General features: G+C 42.3%; 4 protein-coding genes across 4 annotated transcripts; 2 read left to right on the forward strand and 2 right to left on the reverse strand.

Moving 5' to 3' along the window:
* Positions 1–359: 359 nt before the first annotated feature.
* On the forward strand, positions 360–5,627 carry lcmt2 (leucine carboxyl methyltransferase 2). The gene is made up of 15 exons (XM_026376227.1): positions 360–525; positions 1,170–1,294; positions 1,392–1,473; positions 1,565–1,745; positions 1,872–2,028; positions 2,156–2,345; positions 2,430–2,537; positions 2,715–2,802; positions 2,888–3,106; positions 3,797–4,036; positions 4,126–4,223; positions 4,611–4,798; positions 4,893–5,028; positions 5,120–5,369; positions 5,560–5,627. The coding sequence occupies exons 1-14, from the start codon at positions 484–486 to the stop codon at positions 5,336–5,338; spliced, it is 2,073 nt and encodes a 690-aa protein (XP_026232012.1). The 5' UTR covers positions 360–483; the 3' UTR covers positions 5,339–5,369; positions 5,560–5,627.
* Positions 5,578–7,322, reverse strand: crygs2 (crystallin, gamma S2). The gene is made up of 4 exons (XM_026376744.1): positions 7,305–7,322; positions 7,059–7,157; positions 6,453–6,695; positions 5,578–5,873 (listed from the first exon to the last, which is right to left on the reverse strand). Exons 1-4 carry the CDS (start codon positions 7,320–7,322, stop codon positions 5,601–5,603), a joined length of 633 nt encoding a protein of 210 aa, XP_026232529.1. The 3' UTR covers positions 5,578–5,600.
* Positions 7,323–8,180: 858 nt separating this feature from the next.
* Positions 8,181–13,967, reverse strand: tbccd1 (TBCC domain containing 1). Its single transcript, XM_026376228.1, has 9 exons — positions 13,622–13,967; positions 12,715–12,779; positions 12,364–12,630; positions 11,913–12,071; positions 11,674–11,790; positions 10,957–11,206; positions 10,654–10,840; positions 10,013–10,543; positions 8,181–9,683 (listed from the first exon to the last, which is right to left on the reverse strand). Exons 1-9 carry the CDS (start codon positions 13,800–13,802, stop codon positions 9,470–9,472), a joined length of 1,971 nt encoding a protein of 656 aa, XP_026232013.1. The 5' UTR covers positions 13,803–13,967; the 3' UTR covers positions 8,181–9,469.
* A 1,015-nt stretch (positions 13,968–14,982) lies between these two features.
* dnajb11 (DnaJ heat shock protein family (Hsp40) member B11) lies at positions 14,983–20,593 on the forward strand. The gene is made up of 10 exons (XM_026377289.1): positions 14,983–15,174; positions 15,776–15,932; positions 16,477–16,574; positions 16,664–16,796; positions 16,983–17,125; positions 18,357–18,439; positions 18,529–18,586; positions 18,684–18,795; positions 18,911–19,070; positions 19,620–20,593. The coding sequence occupies exons 1-10, from the start codon at positions 15,101–15,103 to the stop codon at positions 19,682–19,684; spliced, it is 1,083 nt and encodes a 360-aa protein (XP_026233074.1). The 5' UTR covers positions 14,983–15,100; the 3' UTR covers positions 19,685–20,593.
* The last annotated feature ends 4,345 nt before the right edge of the window (positions 20,594–24,938 follow it).

The raw sequence follows: 24,938 nt of genomic DNA on the forward strand, positions 1-24,938 counted from the left end.
GGGTCTTTATAAAAACATTTAAGAAGGTCTCTACAATCTAATCTATTCAGACTGTGATTACACAGACTGCTTTGTTCTGTGACCCCTCACAGATCATTTTCATTTTAAACTGGAATGATGTTTGATTTATATTTATATTAATTTGGTACTCTCATTAACTCTATTATTGATGTTGAATTTGTGACATTAAGCCTCTCTGAAATTAATACTTTAGTTAGTAATCACTGTCACTGCTGTGTCTCTGTTCTTAATATATCATTTTTCTGAACGGAGTTTTGAACAAGGCCTTTGCGGCCTCCGGACGGCAGGGGGCGCTGTGCCACAGGGAGGCAGGAAAGTCCGGAAGTCATTCCCATGTGCAGGATGTTTGAAATGTTTGAACTCTTTTAACTCTGGATCCTTCTGACACCGAAAAGTGTCCAGTTAACGATCATTTTACACTTTGTACCATGAGCGGAGGTGTTTTTCTGTTGTGTTGACATTATGCCAGCTACAAACAGAAAGAAGCAGGGCAGAGACACCGCGGTGAGTGGATTACTAACTATTACTAGAACTGTGTTGAAGACAGTATTTGTACTTGAGTATTTCTGTTGCACCACTGTGAACATATACTGTACTACAGTTAGAGGGGAGATATTGTACACTAGTTACGAATAGAATATGAGGATGTAGTTTGTTCAGCTGATGCTATAAGACATTATACAAAGCATTGTTTTAATCTCCATGTTACCAGGTAGATCCTGCTGAGGTTAGCAACCAGTTTGAGGTAAACATCAACATAAAGTGGATGAAGACAATAAAAACCAACATGAAACACATGCACTTACAATACTGAATATAAGATTAAAAAAACAAAATGTGTTGTACTCAATATCCCTCTACAGACAACTTTAAGTGGCTGGAGCAGAAAATCTAAATGAATCTTTTAGCAAATACACACGTCGTTCATCTAAAGAAAGAAAAAACTGGAGTGTTCTGAAGTAGCTGCTTCAAATGCTTAATTCATATGAAATGTATTGAACAAGCTCAAACTGTCGGTAGAAGATGCCTTGTAAAGCTGATAAAACTGGAGCAGAAGAGTGGAATGGGCTACCAGGAGAGAAATGAACGAGTCTCCAAGTAAATTAAAGTAAAGTACAGTTGTGATGCGCTTCTGTTGCTTGATGTAGGTCCAGGGAACCAACGACAGCAGTGTGGTGAGCAAGGTGTCTGCTGCAGCACAGGGCTACTTCCAGGATGATTTCCTCCAACACTTTGTCTGCAAAGTGGCCAGGAGGGCCCCACTCATCAACAGGTCGGTCTAGATGGATTCTACTTTATTCTATTCTTGTGCTACATACAAATATCAATGATAATATGTTGAACACATAATAGATGTTTGCACGTTTTAGGGGCTACTATGTGCGCTGGAGAGCTGTGGACCACTGTGTGAGGAGGTTTCTACACATTACTGAAAACTGCCCAAGGAGACAGGTAAGTAAACAGTACATCCTCCCCTCTCATAGTGTATTTAATATTCAGTTTTTCACCTGTTTCTCTGACATGATCTTGCTCATTTTTCTAGATTTTGTCTTTGGGCGCGGGCTTCGACTCTTTGTATTTTCGCCTACACGCAGACGGAGCACTCGAAGGAGCTGTTGTGTTTGAAGTGGATTTCCCAGACGTCACCCGGCGCAAAGCTGCCCTGATCAATTCTAACATCACGCTGAGCGGGGCGTTAGACTCCCATTTGTTTTCTGTTGCAGGTTTGTCGTTTCATTTATACAACAAAAACTCGTGTCCACTAAGATTTAAAACGATCTTCAGCAGTCTAGAAAAAAAATGCTTTTGTCTTATAAGTTATGCAAAATATCAAACGCATTTGTCTGCAGGACCTGTGTATGTGTCCAGCAGTCGATACCGTCTGCTAGGGGTGGATGTTAGAGACGAGTCCCAGCTGGAAGAGGCTCTAGGTGCAACTGGGATGGACTGGGCTGCCCCTACTCTAATTCTCTCTGAAGTGGTGCTTACCTACATGGAAACACAAAGGTGAGCCCCATACTGTTTATAACACAAGAGCTAGAACCTCATCTCACTTTCATACAGAAAGGAATGAAGTCATTTTGATCTTAGCTGTAATCGTCCAGTTTGTTTGAAGCTGTTGTGTGTCTTCCAGGTCAGATGCTGTTATTAGATGGGCAGCAACGCTCCTGCACCAGTCATTCTTCGTTATGTATGAGCAGATTCATCCACATGATCCTTTCGGTCGAATCATGCAAGATCACTTCCTGAAACTGAATTCAACTCTGCACGCTCTTCGACAGTACCCAGACACGACTGCACAGAGACACAGGTTCCTAGATAAGGCAAGTATGCAGCTTATAAACCTACTGCATGTAGTTCCTGTTGGTGTCAATGTTGTCTTCATGAATGTCTGTTTTTATCTTCAGGGCTGGGAACAGTGTGTCTGTCTGGATATGAACGACTTCTACCTGGGGCTTATCCCTGAAGAGGAGAGATGCAGGGTAGAGAACCTGGAGCCATTTGATGAATATGAGGTCAGCTGTTATAGTGCAGCAGCTACGAGTACATCCTCCATTTATATGATAACTCAAGCTGCTCAGTGAGCCAGGGAAAATGTACAGTACATTCCTAATTTGTGAAACAGGGAGTCTTACAGTCATAATATTAGACAGAATAATCAGTCAGGGACTGTGTATCTGCCCCCCCTTCAGGAGTGGCACCAGAAGTGTTCTCACTACTTCATCCTCACTGCGTCTCGAGGCTCCTGTGTGGCGCGGTCTTTACTCACACATCGTCCAGGTAGCTTTATGAAGCATTCTTACTCTTTTAGATAATGTGGTTGTGTGTTTCTGCTTATTTATTTATTTCTTAAATTTTTCATCAGTACCATCCATTAGTCCATCTTGGAGTCCCACAGTGCTGAATGTGAGGACTGTACCAGCTAATCTGGAGGGGCTAGGGATGGCTTCCTCCTTGATGAGCTCAGGGCAGGTCTTGCTGACAGGAGGCTCCAGCAGAGGAGGCAGAGGGACAGTAACTAGGATCCTCCTCAGGAGCCAGGAAGGTTGGAGAGCGATCAGCGTGGAACCATCAGTAGATCTGAGTGAGGCGACTGTTTTCAATGCACAAAAAGTCAGAACCAGCTTTGATTAGAAATTGTGTCTGTTGTAAATGCCCCCATCATAAATGTCTCTTCCAATCTAATAGATTAGCTGGACGAAATTGATATTTATGTGTAGTAGCTCTGACTATAGCCCCAGCTTGTGCCTCTCAGGTATTACATACATTAGAGTCACAGTGGTAACATAGAGCAGCACATGGTGACTGTTTCTAACTCTTCTAGGTTGTCAGAGAAAAATATTCCAGTTCAGTCCACAAAAAAAGCATAATTTTAATTTCTGAGAGAAAACAGTTCTCCATTCTCCATTAAAACAAAGATGGCGACTTTACCAACATTAATATTTTAGGTGTTTTCATGTTTTTTTTTTTTTTTAAGGAGGAAATGAACATGATGGCATAATGTATTTAAAATTATAGACATTTGTCACCATCTTTGTTTTTGTGGAGAAGAAACAGTTTTCGACTCTAATAACCCCGAGTCCTTCAGGACTTAGGTGAGTGTTGTAAAAACAACTCTACTGATTTAGAAATGGTCGCCATGTTCTGCTTTACAGGGTATTCAAAGAGTTAGAACAATCTGGGGCTACACCGATGTAGGCATCTGTACAAAGAAGATCAGAGAGACTTGGTTATGGTTCTGGTTCTGTGTGGTTATTGTGCTGCTCCTTCCCAGGTGTGCGACTCTACCACTCAGCAACCTCTGTTCCTGGAGGAGGGACTGTGGTATACGGAGGTCGCTCCTCTCCACTCAACCCAGTCAAAGGCCTTTTCAAAGTGACCCCTGACCCTGTTGGTCTACCAGGACCTGGTGACTCAGAGGAAACAGTAAAGCTTCATGTAGAGCAGATAGAGTGTACAGGTGATCCACCGCTGCTGAGGTGGAGGCACACTGCTTCAATAATCAGTCACCAAGGTGAGAAAAAAAAGGAAAGTTTCTCTGCCTCCTACTCTTTTATTTCCATATTAACTCATCACTCAACAAACCCTTATTTTCTCTTCTAGGCAAAGACTTTCTATTTGTGTTTGGTGGAAAGAATGAGTCAGAGGCAGCTTTGGGTGGTGGCCACTTCCTGTGTCTGGACCGCTGGCACTGGACCGAGGTTTGCTAATGCGATCTTCATAAATAGATATTTTTAAGTCGTACAATATGGTACCGCCTACGTTACGTTGTCTCTTCACTTTAAATAACACCAGCATGTTATGTAAGACAACAGGTTTGTTTATAAGAGACATGTAGGAGCAATTTGAAGAGCGCGCCCACTTCATTTAATTTAGAAGGACAAACATAACAAGTACTTCTTAATATAATGCAAATATGTTGCTGCTCCTCTCTCATGGAGAAACGTTGATAATTAAACAATTGAGACAGTAGTAGTAGATTAGAATGGCCTAGGCAACAGCAGGGGGGTAGGAAATGATTTATGTCAATGAGTGTCCTCACAAAGACTGCCAGACAAAAATGTGTGTGTACTACGTATTATATATAGATCCCGGTCGGGGGGGCAGCACCAGAGGCCCGGCATTCCCACTCAGCGTGTTCATATCAGGGAGGTATGGTGGTGTTTGGAGGACTGGACAGAAGAGGAGTGCCCCTGGGGGACACCGTCGTATTAAGGCCAACTGAGAGAGGCTTCTGCTGGGAAAGAATTGAGGTGCAGCCCCCTCCTGTTCCCAGGTCTGTTGTCTGATTATAAAAACCTCACACCCCGAAGTTCCTGCTGAAGAAAACGAACTGAACATTTGCTGAAACGATGTGCTTTGTTTTTCAGATACTCTCACTGTGCCCGTGTGACCGGTGACAAGCTGGTTGTGGTGGGAGGTGTTTGGCTGCATGCGGACGCTGTGCCGGGTGTTGTCGTGATCGACCTCATCACAAGCAGCAGCGTGGAGTTCGGTTTGGACACGGTCAGTTTACTCCAGCCGCTCCAAACCACTAACTGCATTCATGTTTCAGTGATACTGGAAAACTAACCACTGTGTGTTCTGTGATCTGTAGACGTCGGTGCCCTGGCCTCTGATGCTCCACTCTTTCTGCTCTGAGCTGACAGACTCGGAGGAGCTGCTCCTCATCGGTGGAGGAGGGAACTGTTTCTCATTCGGGACTCACTTTAACCCTCAGCCGGTTACTGTGGACCTCAGACCTGTGCTGGGATGGAAGACTTCTATAAGACCGTCACAGACTCAGACACCTCAGGACCAAGACCAAATTATTTGAGACAGTCTGAAGAGATCAGAGGTGGCTTCAGGTCAGGTCTTACTGAACCCAGATGTCTTAAATTTAAAGACAAAACTGTTCAAAAGACATTAAACAGCTCTTTAAAAAAAACACCGTCAGTCTGCTTGCTGGACAGGTTTTTATTTGTGAGACCTCAGTTCAAAATTACTTAGTAGTTAATGAAATTTCGAGCCAAATATCCTCTTATAATGCCCTGACAGAGATCATAACAAGTCCTTTAATGCTTTGGATGGAGGGGAAGTCATTCGGTGAAGCGCCTGAAGGACTGGACAGTAGGACTGACGGCACCCCAGTCGCCAGGCTTGCGGTATTCCCCCTTCTCCAGAAAGTACTGGCGTCCGCGGTAGTTGGGGTGCTCGTAGAAAACCCACCAGCCGTCATAGACCTTACAGGAGTTGACCTCCCTCCAGCGGAACTTCTCCAGGAGCGAGGGGCAGTCCTCCGTGGCCTCATAGGCCTGGCCCCCAAAGTCGGCCTTCTCATAGAGCTGCATCTTGTACTGGGTCCCACTGGTCTGCAAGGTAATGGGAGACATAGTAGAGGGTTTGGGTGCAGGAAGGTCAGATTAGTGTCTAACCACAGGAATGTGCAGTATGTTTGTAACACTTAATTCCCTATTTATCATTTATAAGCAACATGAAAATGTTTACTGGATTTATAATACACAGAGGCAACTGGCTTTTGGATGGACTGTGTGCTCAGTGTATCTTGGATCATCTACTCGTCCAAAAGATCAGTGATAAGATTAAGCTCCAGTCGTTGTTGCTTCCCTCCTGCATCTGTTTCATGCCTTTATAAATAGTGCTAAGCTGTGCACACAGCTCGTACTAATTGCATTGATTTTTATATGAAAGTGGTCTCTGAATGTGCCCACAGGCTCTGGGTCGGTTGGACCAGATCCTGATCACACAAATAGGCTGATTCAGGTCTTCATCTTCGGATTCACATCGGCATCAAAGCGTGACCTCTTCACTGTCCCCTGCACTCGCTGCAGTTGTTAGTGAACTGAGTCTGAGTCATGACGCTCACAGAGTAAAGCTCCTGTGTTTTACAGCTGAGTGAAAAAATAATGATCAAGAGAAATTAGACTTACAAAGTGAATCATCTTGCAGGAGCTGAGGCGGTCGTTGAGTCCCATCCAGCGCTGGTACTCTGGGTACTCCCCCCTGGTAAGCACATACTGGTATCCCATGTAGTTGGGCCTCTCGTACACCACCCAGGCCCCACTCTCCACCCGAATAGAGTTGCAGCGGCTCAGGTAGGTGTGGAAATCTGAGCAGTCGCTGTCGCACTCGTAGCGGCGACCCTGGAAGTTCTTATCCTCATAGAAGACAATCTGGGGGGGAGGGCAACACATGAGGCTCAGCCTTCATCAAGATTTTACAGTGTTAGATTCTCTAGGAAGGTGAGAAATGTCCTGGTCCGTTTGAATGTTGATCACAATCTTTACAAAATGCCTCGCTAAGATTTTTCTTCCTCTCTTCAGTTCAGCTTTAACCTTCACCAGAATAAAAACCAACAGATCAGCCCAGTCAACAACACTGTGTGAAACAAAACCAAATTCAAATGCCCCCCAGCAGAGAGGGTCACATATACAGCCTGGTCCACAGCTTAAACCCCTGCACCTTCATAGTTGACCTACCTGCCTCTGAGGGACCTGACTCTATGCGAGCCCCAGGTTTAGTTTGTGTGAACTCACCCTGCCCATCTTGGATGTGCTGTGTGGGTTAGCCCTGGTGATGTTAAGTGGTGGTGGTTCCCCTGAGGTCTCGATGCAGCACTGGCCCCTCACCGGTCCCTTTTATACCCCCTCTCTGCCACGTTTATAAACAGCAACAGTGGAGGCATAAGGGGAACAATCGCTTTGTCATGAAAATGAGATCCAAAAATTGAGTCAGTGATTCTAGTGCTATTCAGTTTTTCCAGAAAAGCGAGGAAGGATTACGGCATAATGGCCGGGCATGGTGAGCGTCCATTGACCCCTCTTCTCTACTGGCTGGCTCCAGTGCCCAGCCCCCGGCCCCAGCTCTCGCACCACGTTTCACATGCCAGCTCCACCAGTTTGCCCCCACATGCCAACTCATGACTTATTTCTGCCTTACGGATTTATCCAGTGCTCAGATCCTTCACTTAATTAAAAGTAGCAGTACTGCAGTATAAAATACTTTATTTTATATACTGTACCATGCAAAATAAAAGTATAGCAGTATAGTAAGATCAGAAAATGTACCAAATACTCCAAGTTAAACCGGCCTTGCAGAAAAAGACTGTGAGTTGTAAGTTATGTGTGGTATATTCATTTGGGCGGTTCAGTCTGATGCAGCATGACAGATAAAATATGCTCAGAACAAACATAAGTAGGTGTAACTGTGCCTAATAAAGTGGAGACGTTTGGACTGGAAAGCAAGTTGAAACTACAGTAACAAATGTGGTAGATAAAAATATATAGTATTTCCTGCTGAAATGCAGTAGAGTGGTAGTATAAGGTGAGTATATAAAAGTCTAAAGTGTGAAAAAGTACTGATACTACTTATATTCAACTATAGATACAACAAATAGTGAGTATACATTGTGTGTATTTCAGTGTACACTCAGCTGCAGAGGTGGTAAGTAAACACATTTCCTTTAGTTCTGTATAAGAGTAGTTTTGAGATACTTTTACTTTACTAGGGTATTTTTGGCTCCACAAACTAAAACTATCTGATCCAACAGTGCTGCAGTGAATCTTCCTTCATACTGTCAAAATGATGGTGCAGTCATTCATTTATTACTCACATGAGGTTCATGTTGATGTGTCCAAACACAGAATCAGAACAGGTGATGCTTTAAAGTCAAGTTTTTATTTTTTAACCATCAAAACTTATTGTGCTTTCTTAAAGCAACAGCATAGAGGTGAAAATGTCTTCATGAGCAACAGCAGTAAAACATTTTACAGTGTAATCACCTTCCTCAGCATTTAGATTTATCTTTTGTTATAGTTCTGTCATCTTATCCCATCACTAAAAATGCCGCCTTGAAGACACATGCAGTACTTCTGTTGTATGGAATGTCTCTCAATCTGTGAAGAGGTTTTAAACACTAAAAGTTTTTCTAGAAACGAGGCGGTTTTATGAAAAATTAACTCAATATACATATTTATCCAGGTGAATTCATATAAAAATAAAGATTTTGGATTTGTTGCACAACTGGAAAACAAGTTTGTTAAATGTTACTGTAAACCTGTTAAATGTGTCAAAATCAGCTAGTTCTAGTGTAGGGAAGGAAATTAAAGGACAAGTCCGCACTAACTCTAGGAAACTCACAAACATTTCATTCAAACAGCTATTGAGAGATCAATAACTGGTGTTTGGCAAAAAATACAACCTGCTTGAAAGATTCAGCCTAAGGAGAGCAGTGTAGCTATGTACGCTTCAGGTTTGGACAGCCCAATAACATACCTGTAATAAATCATGTTATTATTTCTTCATTTTCAACAATTGTGGAAAAATAATTTCTAATAATTTATATTCTAATGACACAAAAACCTAAACACCATGACCTGAGCTAATGACAACAGATGCACCAACATGTCCTTAAAATCTAAAGTGCTACATTTATTTAGGAACTCCATTCTGTGTCATCTCCCCTAATGCAAATACTGTTATATAGAAAATAGCATGTTTATATATACATATATACTTTGACTCCAAACTGTGCAGAAGAACTCAGTGTTTACAGCAGGTCCTGGACATGTTCTCGTTTTATCACGTCATGTCACTCTAAGCTAAAGCGTCCCTGTGACTGACAGTTGCAGATGATCTTGGTGCTGCAATAGAAAACTTTCACCAGCAATGGTGGCTAAGGAAGGAAAAGAAAATGTCTTCATAAACCTGTGGTGACTTCACAGATGCTAGAACTATGTTTCTTTTTATCTTTACCTCACCTCAAAACAGTGGTGATGTGTTGTAATTTAACAACAATCAACCCCCCATTTAGAGCAGGAACACTAAGGACTCTGTAGCTGCCTTTTCACAAAAACATATTGTACAAAACTTGCAGCAGCTCCTAATGTCAGGAAGACCACATGTACTCTGTGCTACCTTAACGTACAGCTACAATTATCCTGTCAGTTCAACAAGCCATAGGTGACTGCCCCACTGCCCGTCCAGTTCTTGTAAGTTTTGTATCATTAACTCGAGATGTGTCGGTTGCAGGCTCACAGGGATCCTTTAAAGAGGCTATGGTGGGTGGGATAAGGCTGTCAAGTTCCTGCCTGTGTCCTGTTTCCAGAAGCCACTCATGGAACTTGATTTCCACCAACTCCTGGAACTGCCTCTTCTGCTCCCTGGAGAAGAGAAGATGAGAAATCAGCTACAAGGGGAAAACTACAGAATGCAGTACGATGAGTGCTGTGTTGTTGTGCTCTGCGCTGACAGGATCGGAGTGTAAAGACCCTCCAGCAGGTTTTCTGACTCTAATGCCACCACTGACCTCCACAGTAACACCAGCTGAGCAGCTGACACACTCTTATTGATTTTGGATGTTCTATCTTTCCACTGATCATAACAGAATGCTGGGTTACACAATAAAACACTTTTACACATGCAAAACTGACCGAGTCTTTAAACAGATCACATTTATTAATGGCGGGAAAAGACCCGACTTGTCACTCACTTGTTAAGCCGGGCCTCCATCACCGTCTTCTGCCACCTCTGTATCCTCTTCTGCTTTTCATCCAGTGCTGCCTGATACTGAGGAGGCAGCTCGCCGGGAACTTCACACGTGTCCCCCTCCATCTGGAAAGGTACTACCATTGTGTGAAACTCAGCTGGGGGGAGCAGGCGGAAGCAGGCAGCGTCTGGGTTGGACGATGCATTGTGGGAAGGGTTGACGAGGCCCTCTGCCCCCAGAAGCAAGGGTTGATCCCAGGCATTGGGAACTACAGCGAGCCCCACACTGGCCATGTGATCCTCCAAGGAGGGGTAGAAAGTGTGGAAAGGCCCCAGGGTAATGTCTGTGTTCCCAGGTAGGAGCAAAGGGTTGGTGGGCGTCAGTACGTGAATAGTGCAATGTGAGGAGGCTCCGATAGCGATCCTGCCGGCCACGCACACCACCCGCACGTTCTGGCAGCTGTGGATGTGGACGCTGGTCTCAACGGGACCCAGAACCACTGTGCTGTCGCGGCATTTGTCGATGCTGACTGATCTGAAGGAGCAACAACAAAGATGAAGAAGAAGAAAAAAACATGACAGAGGAGCTGTGTCCCAAAATGTCCACGACATACTGTAAGCTGCAGTAATGGAAGCTCACTTCACCTGAGAGGTGAGAGAAGGTAGATGAAAGCTTCAGAGCATCTGTGGATTTTGATGTTGGTGCCCGTCAGCTTGTCTGAGGTCTTAGCCAGAGTCTGTTTGAAAACCTGGAACATCAGTACAATCTTACTGCCAGGTGGAGCCGTGTGGGTGTTCCTGGCTATTTTGACTCTCTTCATGGCCCCCTCCACTAGAACAGACAGAGACAATCAAAGAAACAGACTTAACATATTCACTTTTCTTTCCCCTTTTACACATCAACTTAAATCTACAGCATGAAATTCATTCCTGAAGATGCTTAGATACCTTGTTGAGCCCAGGCTAGTTTCTTGCCTGAGTGCAGGCAGGCTGTCATCCCGAACGGGTTGAGTGTGAGGCTCTGCTGCAGACAGGACAGTAGCTTGTGCAGGGGGAAGGAGCGGCTCAGTGTGGAGTAGCCAGCTTGTGTCTGAAGTGAACCTTTGATCAACAGTCTGTGGACAGGCTGAACAGCTTTACCGCGGCTAACTGAGCCCTCCAAGAGCAGGCCCAAGCTCCGCACAGCTTCCAGGGAAATCTGAACAAAGACAACTTATCTCAGCTACAACTCTACGAACATTTGTGTGTTTTAAAACTTGATTTCAGTCAAGATTTCAAAAAGAACAGGTGATGGTATCTCCTTACATAAATAACTTCAAAGTACTTTAAAGTACAACACCACATATTCATCTTTTTGATGTGGCTGCTGCTGATTAACATTGATTTGATCAATAAAGTACATGCAAACACACATTTCTGGTAGATTACTTTGTAATGTGAACACTGTACCTCTGTAACAAAACCCAAACTAACAGTTGCGGTCAGGTGTAACTAGGTGTGTCGTACTATAAACCACTGCCCTCCATTATATTGGCAGTTTGTTTTACCTTCTAGCTTTGTTTGGTTATTGTTATTCATCAGTTGCTGTGTATGGTGACCACAGTCACGCCATGTTCCTGAATTGAATTTGATGCCCTTTTAACCAAAGCAGGACTCTCAACACACCTGACAGTCTCTTAGGGCCTGTCCAGATTGTGACAGCTGGCCCGGCTCCACCAGTAGCTCCAGAATCTCGGCTAGGTGGCTTTGCACAAACGACAAATGGGCCTGATCATCCCAGTTCTGATAAAGCAAACAACAAAACATTTGTGCTTTAAACCTGTTCGTGTACAGTAGATCGCTTACACTGGTCAGTGAGTAGTTTAGTTACAGAATCCTGCATTAACTGTCACAGAAGCACAGACCTTGTTCTGAGAGCTTGTCTTGGCCTCTCGGTCTGATGGAGACGGGGAGCGAGTGCGGTGACTGGGCCACTCTTCACCGATCATAGATGTGCGCAGAGACACACGGTTAAGCTGCTGGATATAGAGGAAGAGGAGGAACTGCAGCGTGTCCACAGACAACTGGAGTAGAAAAGGAGACAAAGAGTAGGATCATGGAGTTTGGCATAAATAATGAAATTCCCCTTAAATAGGAGTAAACGTATTGTCTAAATGCTGCCATCTCTGTCTAAAAAGGGCATAGAGGTGCATTTAGTTTTTACAACATCACTAAACTCAACAAAACATTTAGCAGCACGCCCTCCTAAACCAGTCAGATGTAAAACAAAACAGTTAACTGGGACAATGAGATAGTATTACATTCGTAGGTAAACTGAGCCAGCTGCTCAGGTAACATCCCTGTCACTTTTTTCACCTTGCTCCTTTGTTGGTCAATATCACTTTTGGACGAGCACTGGGAAAGGCACTCAGCCCACTCCAGCCTCTCCTCTGGAGTGTGGCCTATGAGAAGATCGAAGGTCTCGAAGTAAAGCCACGCAAGGTCTTCTGGAAGCTGTAGCTTTCCACAGGCAATGTGCCTCCACATGGGCCAGCGCAGAATGGGGAAACAGCCGTCACGTGTCCGCACATACATGGCCATCTTGCGGAGATAGTGCAGGCTGAGCTTGGAGGAGGGAGGCACCTGCAATGGTATTCACTCCAGTTATTTTACAACAACCACTCTGTGATATCATTACATTAAACAGTTGTTATAAGGTATGCTTACCTGCAGGGCGCCCAGTAAGAAGGGTTCCATGCGAGGCCATATGCTCACAGTGTCAGCCTCCACGTCTAAATCGAAAGGAAAAAAGAAAAACATGTGGAAGTTGAACATTATTAAACGTTTTTTGAAGTCTTCTTCAGTCTGAATTTGACATATTACACTGATATATTTACTGGATACATTGCTTTCAGTATCAAATTCTCCTTGTTCTTTTCATTATCGTTTCATTAGGGCCAGTAGGAGGATGATCGTGTGTTGGCTACAATCTGGTAATTCGATGCATATTATGATACAGAGATTTTAATACAATAGTTTATGATAACACAGTATATTGTGATTCTTTTAAAGTCTAATGTTGGGAAGCTGTCGTGCTATAAAAGACCACACCTCCATGTGGAGTAGGAGTTTAGTTCAGAACATCTGTAAAAATATAACATACCTAACAAAGAGAAAAACTGATTTCTGTGCTTAAAATGTTTCATATATATTATATCTAATAGATCTGTTAACTTTAACGTGTAGGATAAACGTTTGAAAAGACTGTTCTCCATCACTTCCATTACATGTGCATTGATAATTAATTATACGTGTTGCTGACGTCACCTGTTGACCTCAGGTGATCGTTACCTGACGCCTTCACGCTCCCATGACAACTGGGCACCAGGCTGCTGTCGCCAACACCTGACTTGACTCCATAACACCAGGTAACCGAGCTAAAACTCGTCCAGTCAGACAGCTAGTAAAGCTAATAAAGAAACTAGTTTGACACAAACCCACTCTCTGTTGTGATAACATGTTAGGCAGCAGTCTGGCGGACAGAGAAGTAAAACTACAGCTGAACCAAAGTTAACTAACTAACTTAGCTACCGTTAGCTAAAGGCTAACAGGAGGAGACCGTGAACAAACTTACTCTCTGTCCGTGTCCTCGTCCCCGCAGCGCGCTGCTCCATCTCGGCGGGAGGTGGGTCGATGGTTCGGGTCAAACGGACGTGAAGACCTCCATGGGTCCGGGTCTGATGCGGTTTCTTGTGATCGGAGCCGGACTCACATCTGCACTTCTTCCTATTTGGCGCTCGGACCTGAGCCGACATCTGTTGCGCGCAACTCACGCGAACGCGCTTTATGTTGCGTTCAAAGTCTCCGTAGAATCGTCCACCGTCAGATCAGATCCAAAAAACAGCCACAGTTGGAAGGATCAAATCCGGACTAGATTATCGAGGAGAGTGTAAAGACTCTCTAACAATCTCTTGCATTATGCTTTAGGTAAGAACCCAATTTAAATCACGGTACAATTTCATATCTGAACACGTTTTATCATGTCATTTGTAATTTATCAAAACTGCATCAAAAAGTTTGTTTCCTGAATGCAATATTGTTTATTAATTAGTATTATACAGTATTTTATTTAAATCACTATTTACATTTCTAGATGCAGACTCATCTATGGCTGTCAGCTCTGTCATATAGCTGTTTAACTATGTATTCACTTTTATACAGGTAAGGATCTTAGATCAGTGTGTGAACAGGTGGGTGCAGCTCTCCCAGCTGCAAAACTGATCAAATAGCGTGTTACAGTGAAAATAAATAAATGAATATCTAAATAATGAATAAATTGTAGAATTATTGCAGACTGTCAGCTTTAATTTAATGCAAGTCAAAAATATAGTATGGACCAGGTAGTAGGAGGTAGTCAAAATAATCTTTTACATATTTATATATTCACAAAAAGAATAAAGTGGAGGAAATGTACATAGGAAACCACAAACAGACTCAAATCGACCCTGAAGAAACTAAAAGTGACCACAAAAAGATGCAAAAAACTAGGTTAAAAAGAGAAAGAAGAAAAAACTAATCGACAAAACAACAAAGTCGTTTTTCCAGTTAGGGGGCTGTTACCTATAATTATGCCCAGAAGCTCATCCCGTCTATGAGTTGTGAACAGTATGAGTTTAATTTAAAAATCCCTGAATTAAAAGTCATAAACTGACATTAACGTATTTTTCCTACTGGGCTGCTTTGAATTTCGATTTAAACGTTGGGACGTGAACGCAGCATTACTCTGCACTGTGGATCTCTTTCAGACAGTTAATAAATGATGTAAACTTCATTTTTTGCTGCACTTGAATCACTGTGTATTTGTTATTATTATTATTTATTATTATTATTATTATTATTATTATTATTATTATTATTATTATTATTATTAATAATCATACCAGTAATTAAAAAACAAAGGCGGTGTTTCTTTAACGGTGGGCGGAGCTTTGAGTGACGTGCAGTGGGCGGGTTTAGTGTGACAGCAGGAAGAAGGTTTGAGTGGCAGCAGGACCGAGCTCCAGAAGCCGGCTGTTCTCTTATTGCTCCCTTCACAATTATCTGGATCTTACTCATGGCGAACAAAGGGATGAACCTGTGCAATGTGTGCTGCCTGCTGCTCTACGTTATCACGGCGGTGCTGGCGGGGTAGGTGCTTGGTGCTCGGACACAGCGGTGAAACAGCATCGCCAGCTGGTACACATGTTCCTCTGTGATTGGTCCAGACCGGTTCTACATGTGCGGACCGGACTCGAGCTGAACGAGGAGCCGAGCAGCTCCTAAATGCGTTTTCTGGTGCTTTGCTTCTTTCTAGCTGAGCTGTTTACAGTCAGGACTGCGACGACCACACTTTAGATGACGACGTAGCTTAGTTAGCTACGAGCTAGCTAACAAAGCTAACCCCCACACCAGTCATACTACGCCGGTTCTTCTTAGTGACTGTAGCTAGCTCCAGATCGTGTATGAAAAGTATCACATTTTTATTTTCTCTCGTGTGTCAAGACAATCCAGTGATACTTGGATGTACATTTAATGATACATAACAAAATGCATCTGCAACCAGCTTATTCGGCGTGATTTATTTTCAAGGACGTCAACAAATACAGGTTCTAAAACTGGACTCTTTTAGTCCTCAGCTGATCGGCGGCCGCTGTTATCCAGCGTATCGACTCTGTAAAAGCCCCGTTTTCTGGGTTCAGTTTTCTGTCTGTGTCGTCGCTAGCCTTTATTATTTCCTTCTCTATTCTAGGCGAGATTTTTACAAGATCTTGGGGGTGAGCAAGACTGCATCAATCAGGGACATCAAGAAGGCCTATCGAAAGCTGGCTCTGCAGTTACACCCCGACCGAAACCCGGACGACCCGAAAGCCCAAGACAAGTTCGCAGACTTGGGGGCAGCTTACGAGGTGAGTACAGACCGTGTGCTCGATCCCTGTGAAAGCTGAAGACATGGACGTATTTTTCAATCAGATATTAAAATACTGTTGTGATTAAACTAGTGTTTCGACAGTTTTACAGGTTTTGTCAGGATACAAACCGCTTTTATACGGTTGTTGTTGGAAACGGTACGAGCGCTGTGATTGGTCGACAAGACCGTGTGGCTGCATCTGATTGGCTGTTACGTAGGCCAGGTGGCGTTCAGTAGTGGTTCAGAAAAGCTCTGCAGGTGTTTTCATATTAAATAAAGTAAATTAGAGCAACAGTAACTCACCTAAAACTACCCTGCAAAGTATTTAAACACTATTAAACTTGATTCTGTTGATAATAGGAACGTACAAGTGTGGTTCAGATTTTTTCCATATGTGACTTATTAATAATGTTTTTAATAAAATGCAATCTAAACTTTTTAAAAAGAGAGAATATTGGTTGTGAGCTCATTTGGTGCTTGTGAAAAGTCTAAAACATTACAGAGTTTGGGTAATTTGGGACTCACTAATTCTTTATTTGCAGGTGCTGTCGGACGAGGAGAAGAGGAAACAATATGACATGTATGGAGAAGATGGACTCAAAGAGGGTCACCACAGCTCACACAACGATATCTTCTCCAGGTTAGTTTCTTTAGCTCAGCTGGCTCTGTACACAACAATAATGAAATGGGATACTTGGACATAAGCAGCTAAACGTCCTTCCTTTGTAGCTTCTTTGGTGACTTTGGCTTCATGTTTGGAGGCAACCGACAGCAACAGGACAGAAACATCCCCAGAGGAAATGACATAGTGCTAGACCTGGAGGTCACGCTGGAGGAGGTGTATTCTGGCAACTTTGTAGAGGTAAGGACAACATCCAAAGTCTCAGAATGAACATTTAAGGTGTGTAACAATGTTTGACCAGTTGACCAATAAAAGACTTGCATTAGCTGAAACGTTTTTCAATCCATGATCTGATTTGCTCCCTCACACTGACTTTTTCAATTATTATCTTGTTACATCTTTTCTTGTTCCTGTTTTCTTGTGCAGGTTGTACGTAACAAACCCATAGCCAAAGAAGCTCCTGGCAAGAGGAAGTGTAACTGCAGACAGGAGATGAGGACGACACAGCTCGGACCTGGTCGCTTCCAGATGACTCAGGAGACTGTGTGTGATGAATGTCCCAATGTGAAGTAAGTCTCTGCTTTCCTCAACAACGCTGGTAATGAATAGGCCAACGTGAAAGTACATGAGAACACAGATGTGATTAGGAAAAATGATTTTATAATCTGCAGATGTTCTAAATAAGTTTCATGTATCTATTCAGCCTTTAGTTACTAAGATACGACCTGCGACCCGAGACAACTATGAAACATTAGAGCATAAGATACTGTAGATTAGACTCCTGCTAAAAACAGAAAAGCTGAAGGTGGAGAACATTAGTACACTACAGCAACACTACATTCCTATCATTATCTGATCCAGATTTTAATCAATGCATACATGAATTAAGGCTTGATTATTATAATTAAATTTGTTCTGGGATGCCCCGGTCTAATGTGCTGCACATGTGCAGATTTAACTAAAATAGGAGCCCCCTGCACACAATAACAACAATAATGTAATTTGTATGTGGTCAAACTGTACAGGTTACAGTATGTTCCTTCTAGCTTCTTCATTAATGTCCAATCAACCAAAAACATCCTAATCTCTTCACGGACCCCCACCTCTGTTGTTGAGCTCCTTTATTTTTATTTTTACAGGCTGTGTTGAGGTGACGCTGAATGATGATGACATGCGACATGTGTAATGCAACAGCAAAAATCAGATTTGTTTTATTCACATGTCCTGTGAGCCTTTGAACGCAGCCTTGGTCCTCTCCTCTGAGTCCTTCTCTGAAAAAGAGGTTCAAAGCTACTCTAATAGTTTCATTATGTGATGAAAATATATTTTTATTGTTAAAAATATAAAACAATTGAATTTACCGTACACAACAACTCAACATCTGTTTTCGTTGTCCTAATAATTTACTGAAACCATCTGGTTGGGTTGGTTTTAACCATGTCACTGCAGGTTTTATAGCCATTGTTCTCACGTTAATAAAAATCAGTGTTAGTAGCTGTTTTCATTGTTCTTTGTGTGTGATAATGCACTTTAAATTATGACTTGACTGTTTCTAGACACCTTAGAGTTAGTTGAGTACATTGGTTATTATAAATAAAATGTTTATTTTGATGTATTGTTGAGCAGCCAATCACACTGGTTAATATGTTCTGTTTTTCTCATGTGTTGATCTTTAACCTTTACAATTACAATGTGTTCCCAACTCAGCATATGAGGAGCAGCTATTTGCAGCAGAGGTGTAATAACTTCACAAATCTAATGTCACCCAACATGTTGTCTATGATTTGTTCTCAACCGCAGGCTGGTAAATGAAGAGAGAACCTTAGAGGTCGAGATTGAACAGGGTGTAAGAGATGAAATGGAGTACCCTTTCATTGGAGAAGGTGAGATTACAGTACATACTGTAGAACCTAAAGCAAATCATTGTTTTTTCCACATATTACCAGCTGTTAACATCTTTATGTGACAACAGGGGAGCCTCACATCGATGGGGAACCTGGAGATCTGCGCTTCCGCATCAAAGTGTTAAAGTATGTAGAAGCTTTTTTTAGCCTGTGGAACAAAACATAGAATCTTGACGGACTAGTGACCACAGAAATGTGATCATGTGGTTGCTTTTCTCTGTAGACATCCTGTGTTTGAGCGCAGAGGGGATGACCTGTACACCAACGTCACCATCTCCCTGGTGGAGGCTCTGGTCGGCTTTGAGATGGACATTGTACATTTGGATGGACACAAGGTTCTGGACATAAATGTTATATTTAGATTCAATCAAAAACAAAAAGTCAATAGTAAAAAGAGTGATTGAATTCACTTGTAAAATTGTTCTGTCTGCTTTTGTTTTTCTCTGTCAGGTCCATATAGTGAGAGACAAGATCACCAAGCCCGGTGCTCGAATGTGGAAGAAAGGGGAGGGCCTGCCCAACTTTGACAACATCAACATCCGAGGTTCCCTCATCATCACCTTCGATGTGGAGTTTCCTCAGACACAGCTCGATGAACAGCAGAAAGATGGTGAGCATGAAGGGGTCGGAGTTAGGACAACTTAATAAGATAAACTGTCCAATTAGCTAAATAGTTAACAGGTAAAAAGTGAAACTCTGCTAAACCACATTTTATCTTACAAAAACGGACCCAGTTCAATTCTCGCTCAGTTTGTTCCAAGATGCCTAGATCGTGCCGCAGTTCTGTGAATTCCACTGAATGATTCCAGTGTAAGAGACAGATGACTGAGTGGGAGGGAGCTCAGCGTCAATACAGGAGCCAGATAAATGTCTTTCAAACAGGATGAAATTCCTCTTCTTTTTGAGATTAAAGCAGCAAAGGCAAGAGCATCACTGAGAGAAATATTCAGATCACCAGCAGAGAGAAATCTTGTGTAGGCTGCTCTGGCTGAGCTGTACTGAAGTCCCATCCAGTTTATAACAATGTAATAGAACAAAACCAAATCTTACAAAAGCCTTAAAGTGTTCGTGTTGTTGTGTTCTGATGTATTTAGCACGAAAAGTCTGTGTAGAAATATTTGATACGATGCTGGTGTCAACACTTACTGTTCTGTTGCAGGTATTCGGAGTCTCCTGAAGCAGGGCTCTGTACAGAAGGTTTACAATGGACTACAAGGATACTAACGCACCACCAGACACAGCCCGGACTGAGTTATCTGCCCACACACACACATTTACATCTGGCCAGGGTGTATTTATTATTTCCAGATTGTTCTCAGGATGGCTCGAGTCTAATTTGTTTTACTTTTTAATGTTTGACATTTTGACAACAGCAGTCGCACATTGATGTTTTATTTTGAAGTGTATACAGGATGCCATATCTTTTTTTTGTTTTTGTCCCCCAATTCTACTGTAATGTTTTAGTTCCCCTGTTTCTGTCAGAGTGACTGTTGAGATCAATCCAATACTGTCCACTAATGTCTCAACCACTGTTTGTCTCCGGAGACGACACTCGCCCACTACATCTACTGAAGGACGAGCCGCTGACAAACCGGACGTCTGAGGATAAAAATCCACCTCGTACTTCTAAAGACCAGAAGTTTTCCTATATGTTCCCTTTGTTTCCTCCTCTGTTGCTTTAAATTAGTTTTATGAATGTACCGTCTTTTGCTCTGGTCAGATTCCTGTTCAATAATACTTTGTAAATAGGGACGAACAAAGCATCTGTTTGTTGTGTTTTAGTTTCCTAATTTATGGGAGAACATTTCACAACCCCCAGTTTCACTGTGACAAGAGTTGACCTCTTCAATTAAAACAGTGACGTTTGATTATTTATGGTTTGAACCTCCAGCACCACTGCACAGTCTCCCTCAGCCCAAAGGGACTTCACACCACGAAGCATCAGCACCTCTGTTGCTGTTTTGGTTTATAAAGTGGTTTTAGGATTTCTCTTCTCTTCTGTTTTTACTATCGACGGCAACGCTGCCTCCCAGTTGTCTGTGTCATGGCCTTAAATGTGAATAGTTTGGCTGTTTCTACACAGCGCTCTTGGGGATAATGTTCTGACAAAATAAAGATTTTTTTAAATTCTCATGTCATACCCCAAATTCACCAGCAGATGATGTCAGAGTCTAATTAACGGCCTCCAACAAATGATGGTCAGCAGCTGTGAGTAGAGAGTTTTCAGGACAGCTACAGGACTTTTCTTACCCTGAATTTAGCATCAGGTATCGACCTATGGTTCTGAATATGCTGGGATTAGAATCCCAATAAATATAGGTTTCCCCTTAATCATAACCTAACCTCCACTATGCCCTTAACAGCGGTTTTATGGTGCGTAATCTGTCTCCAACCAACCATATTCTAACTATGAACAGTTACCTGTGTATGGAAGCACATTTTTACAGATGGAGGAAAAGAAAAAATAAAAAGTTTATCATTAAAAAAATAGTGGTCAGTCAAAATTAGGACTTTTTAAGTCTTCATTTTAACTTTTAAAATTTCTTTCAGTGACAGAAATTGGCTTCATAATAATAATAATAATAATAATAATAAACATAAATAAAAAACTACCATGAAAACTATAAAGGGAATAATTAGAAGATCATCTGATCTCTATAAACAAGTATTCCAAATTCCAGGATCTCAAATTTGACAGTAAAAGTACAGTAAAAACTAATATTTATCCAATGAAAACTGACATTTAAAGTGTAACTTGCAGATCAGAAACCTCTGTCAATAAGTATGTAGAAACTACATTTAAGAAATATACATCTCTACACACACTACAGTAACATTTAAAGTGTTTTTTGAGAGGAGGATGTATGTCTGCTTCAAAAAGGACAAAGTTACCTCACAAGGCGTCTCACGCTAGACCTCGTCTGGGACTGATGTGGATCATAACGCACGTTTTTACACTGAAAATGCAAAATCACATGCACATGTCGGATCACAGCTATGTAAAAATTAACGTGTTACAATACATTAGAATTGATCATAGAATAAAAAGTATAAAGTACACACAGTTCAGCCTGTGGTGAAAAATAACTAATAGAATATTAATGAATCTAATATGGATTAGTACACGTTTAAAATAATGAGATGTGTGTGTGTGTGTGTGTGTGTGTGTGTGTGTGGTCCATGTGATAGCAGGACGCCCCCAACACCCCGCTGACCCTGTGACCCCGCTGTGACTTTATATCTGAACTCAAGTAGATCAGCGTCACACACTTGAGGCACGCCACTCTGTCCCTGCCCCTGAGGCACACGCCTACACCTTGTGGGTGGAGGGAAGGTTGTCGTGGAGTCTGTCTGCATGGGTGGGGTGGGGGATGTCCACAGAAACATATTCATGCAGTTAGTTTATAGTGTGGTGAATGTTGTGCACATCTGCCCACCAGGGTTCAGGACTGTGTGCATACTGTGAATACAATATGTGCTTATGATGAATGCGTGTGTGTGTGTTTGTGTTTATAGATGCATGTGTTTGTGCTGTATGTCTGTGTGTGTGTGTGTGTGTGTGCACTCGTGTGTGTGGCCGGTCTGTGTGTATAATGAACTCCCACAGAGATAGCAGGGCTGTGGTGAAGGGAGTTTCCTTCCTGGCTCACCGCACATCCCTTAGTCATTTTCAGCCTGAAGAGGCTCTGGAGGAGAGAAGAGAAGCTTTGTGATGCAGCTCTGATAAAAATATCTCACCTCGCTGTTTTTACATCCCATGACCCACGGGACCACGTCGCGTTCAGGTCTTTAAAGGCCACCGTCGCACACGATGCTAAGCTAAACAGTGCATAGCATCTTTCTACCTGGTCAAAGCAGCTGGACTGACCCACCTGAGGTTCAGTGTCTTGCACAAGGGCACTCCAACATATGATGGAAGGAGCTGGGAATCGGACCACCGACCCCACAATTAGTCAACAGCTGCACCCCCTACCACAGAAAAGCTGTGGATGAGTTGGACTGTCGCCGTCTCTCCTCATATTATGTTTATCTACAGACTGTTTAGTATTTCGTGTGTCTGCAGATCGTGTGATTCTGTTGATTTTGTCATTTAGAAACGTGTTTTTGTGTTTTTGTGTTTTTGTAATTTGTCTCTTTAGTTTTTAACGTTGTGTCGCTGCTTTTGTGTTGTTTTGTGTCCCTTTGTAATCAATTAGAATCTGTGATTGTTGTAGATTTATTTTATTTGCTGTATGTGTTTTTTTTATCTAAGTTGTTGATGGTCTCTGTGGTTGTTGTGCATCCTTTGTGTTTTATTTATTTTGTCTTCCTATGTTACTTCAGCATCTTTTTGTTGTAAGTTTGTGTTTTTCGATATTTGTTTTGGAGCTTTTGTGTTTCTTTATACTTCTTCTAGTCTATTTTCGTCTGTCTTTAGTTGTTTCTCTCTTTCTTGCTTCTTTTTACACTTTGATTCGTGTTTTGTGTGTTTGTTTGTTGTTGTTCATTGTGTTTTTTTTTTTTGCATCCTTTGTGTATTTAGTATTTTTGTCTCTCTCTAGTCATTTTGCATATTTGACATTGTGTCGTATTGTTTTGCAGCTTTTCGGTCATTTTGTGTCTGTCAGTGTGTAATTTTGTGTCTTGAAGGACATTTAGCATCGTTGTGTAATTTTCTATTGCCTGGTAGTTGTTTTGTATTTTTATGTCGCTTATTGTCTCATTAAAGTTCTTTTGTGTTGTAATGTTGGAATTGTGTGTCTCTGGAGTAATTTTGTGTTTTGTTCTACTCATTTTGTTCACGCAGTAAAACATTACATACTGACAGTTGGTGACCTTTTTATGAGATGTGGTTCTGAGAAGAGAGGACTGAGTGAGTTATGTCCGGGATTTTCCAATCATCCACAAATAATATCTTTTAACCACTTGTAATTACAAATTGTAGAGCACATGAGGGCAGCATTGCCTCTTCAATCACATCCCTCCGTAAATCACTTTTTATTACCAAGGACACTCACCAGAGGTCTGTGAAGTTAGTATGTATGACTGCAGTATGTGTGTTTGTGTGTGTAAGCGGATGTGTGTGCATGAGCCTGGGCGCCTGCACTTGCCAGTTGTTGATGCAGATAAGCGAAGGGATCACACTTGACCCTGAGTGTAATGACTTGTAAGCATAGCTGCAGGGTTAAGTGAGGCACAGGCTATAGGGCTAATTGAGCAATCTGTGTGTGTGTGTGTGTGTGTGTGTGTGTGTGTGTGTGTGTGTGTGTGTGTGTGTGTGGTGGCGCCAATGGGTGTTTTGACCTGCTCTGACTTGGCAGTGTGCTTAGTTAATGGTGCCTGACCTCTCAGACGCAGGGTTTGTAAAGCGCATACAGCCCCAGCGTCACCGGAGCATTACTCAGAGCAGAACATAAATATGATTCCATTTTAACAACATTTCAAACAAAAAATAGAAATTATTGAGATCTTCTGGGAAATATGAAAACACATCCAAGTATTAACACCTCCACTGATTTGATGTGAAGTCTCTGCAGTTTTTGCACTATTGGTTTTCATTAGATGAGAAACCACTGAAAGCCATTAGAACCTTTTACTGAAGGATGAGGGCGTCTACGTCCAAGATTCAATTCGAATGAACCATATCTTCCAAAATGGGCATAAGAATTGTGATGACAGTCTATTTTATTTTGACAGATGATGTATGGAAAGAGGAAAGAACATTACTCACAGTGGATTTGGAAGCTTGATCTATATATGACATTAAATATTGAGGCTTTTGATGAAATAGCACTAAGAGGTGATGTTTGACGACTTCTCACTGTTTGAATATGTTCATTGCACATTTTTCATTTGGCAGCTGAACATCTATTTTAGAAAAGATATTTTCCTGTCCTGTGCTAAAGCGTGCAGATGATTTGTGCTGAGAACAATTCAGACTTAAAAAGAGACACAGTGAGGAGCTGCTTCTATAATACAGAGATATGATACTACAACTGTCATGTACGATGTAAGTTCTGAAATGCCTGGCTTTAATTTTGCACATGTGATCCGCACAGGGCCAAGACTGACGAGCCGCCTTCGTCCACTGCCAGTCCCCAACGAGCAGCAGCAAGGATGAACTCAAGAGACAACAAATGTGTGTGTAGTTATCAATGCCATGAAGCTCCAATACATGCCAAGGCCACCGAGGACAGCAGGAAGGAGGGGGGGGGGCGAGGAGGGGAAAAAAAGGACTGTGCCCGAAATAAGAAATGTTGACGGACAAAGCCTACAATTTGTGGGATCTGAGCATAAAGCAAACAAAGGGCAGCTTTTGTAAGGAATAATGCATGTCAGCCGTATCCTTATCCCGCCACAACTTTGAACACTGCTGGGGATGTCCATTGCTACACTGTGTATGTCGTGTTGCTATATTAAAGCCAGTCACCTCAAAGGGAAAAGCCTCAACTATTCAACAATTGAATGGTGGGGCTCTCATTATGGCCAGTGTGGGCAG

Source organism: Anabas testudineus, chromosome 21, assembly GCF_900324465.2.
Source record: "Anabas testudineus chromosome 21, fAnaTes1.2, whole genome shotgun sequence".
Taxonomy (NCBI): domain Eukaryota; kingdom Metazoa; phylum Chordata; class Actinopteri; order Anabantiformes; family Anabantidae; genus Anabas; species Anabas testudineus.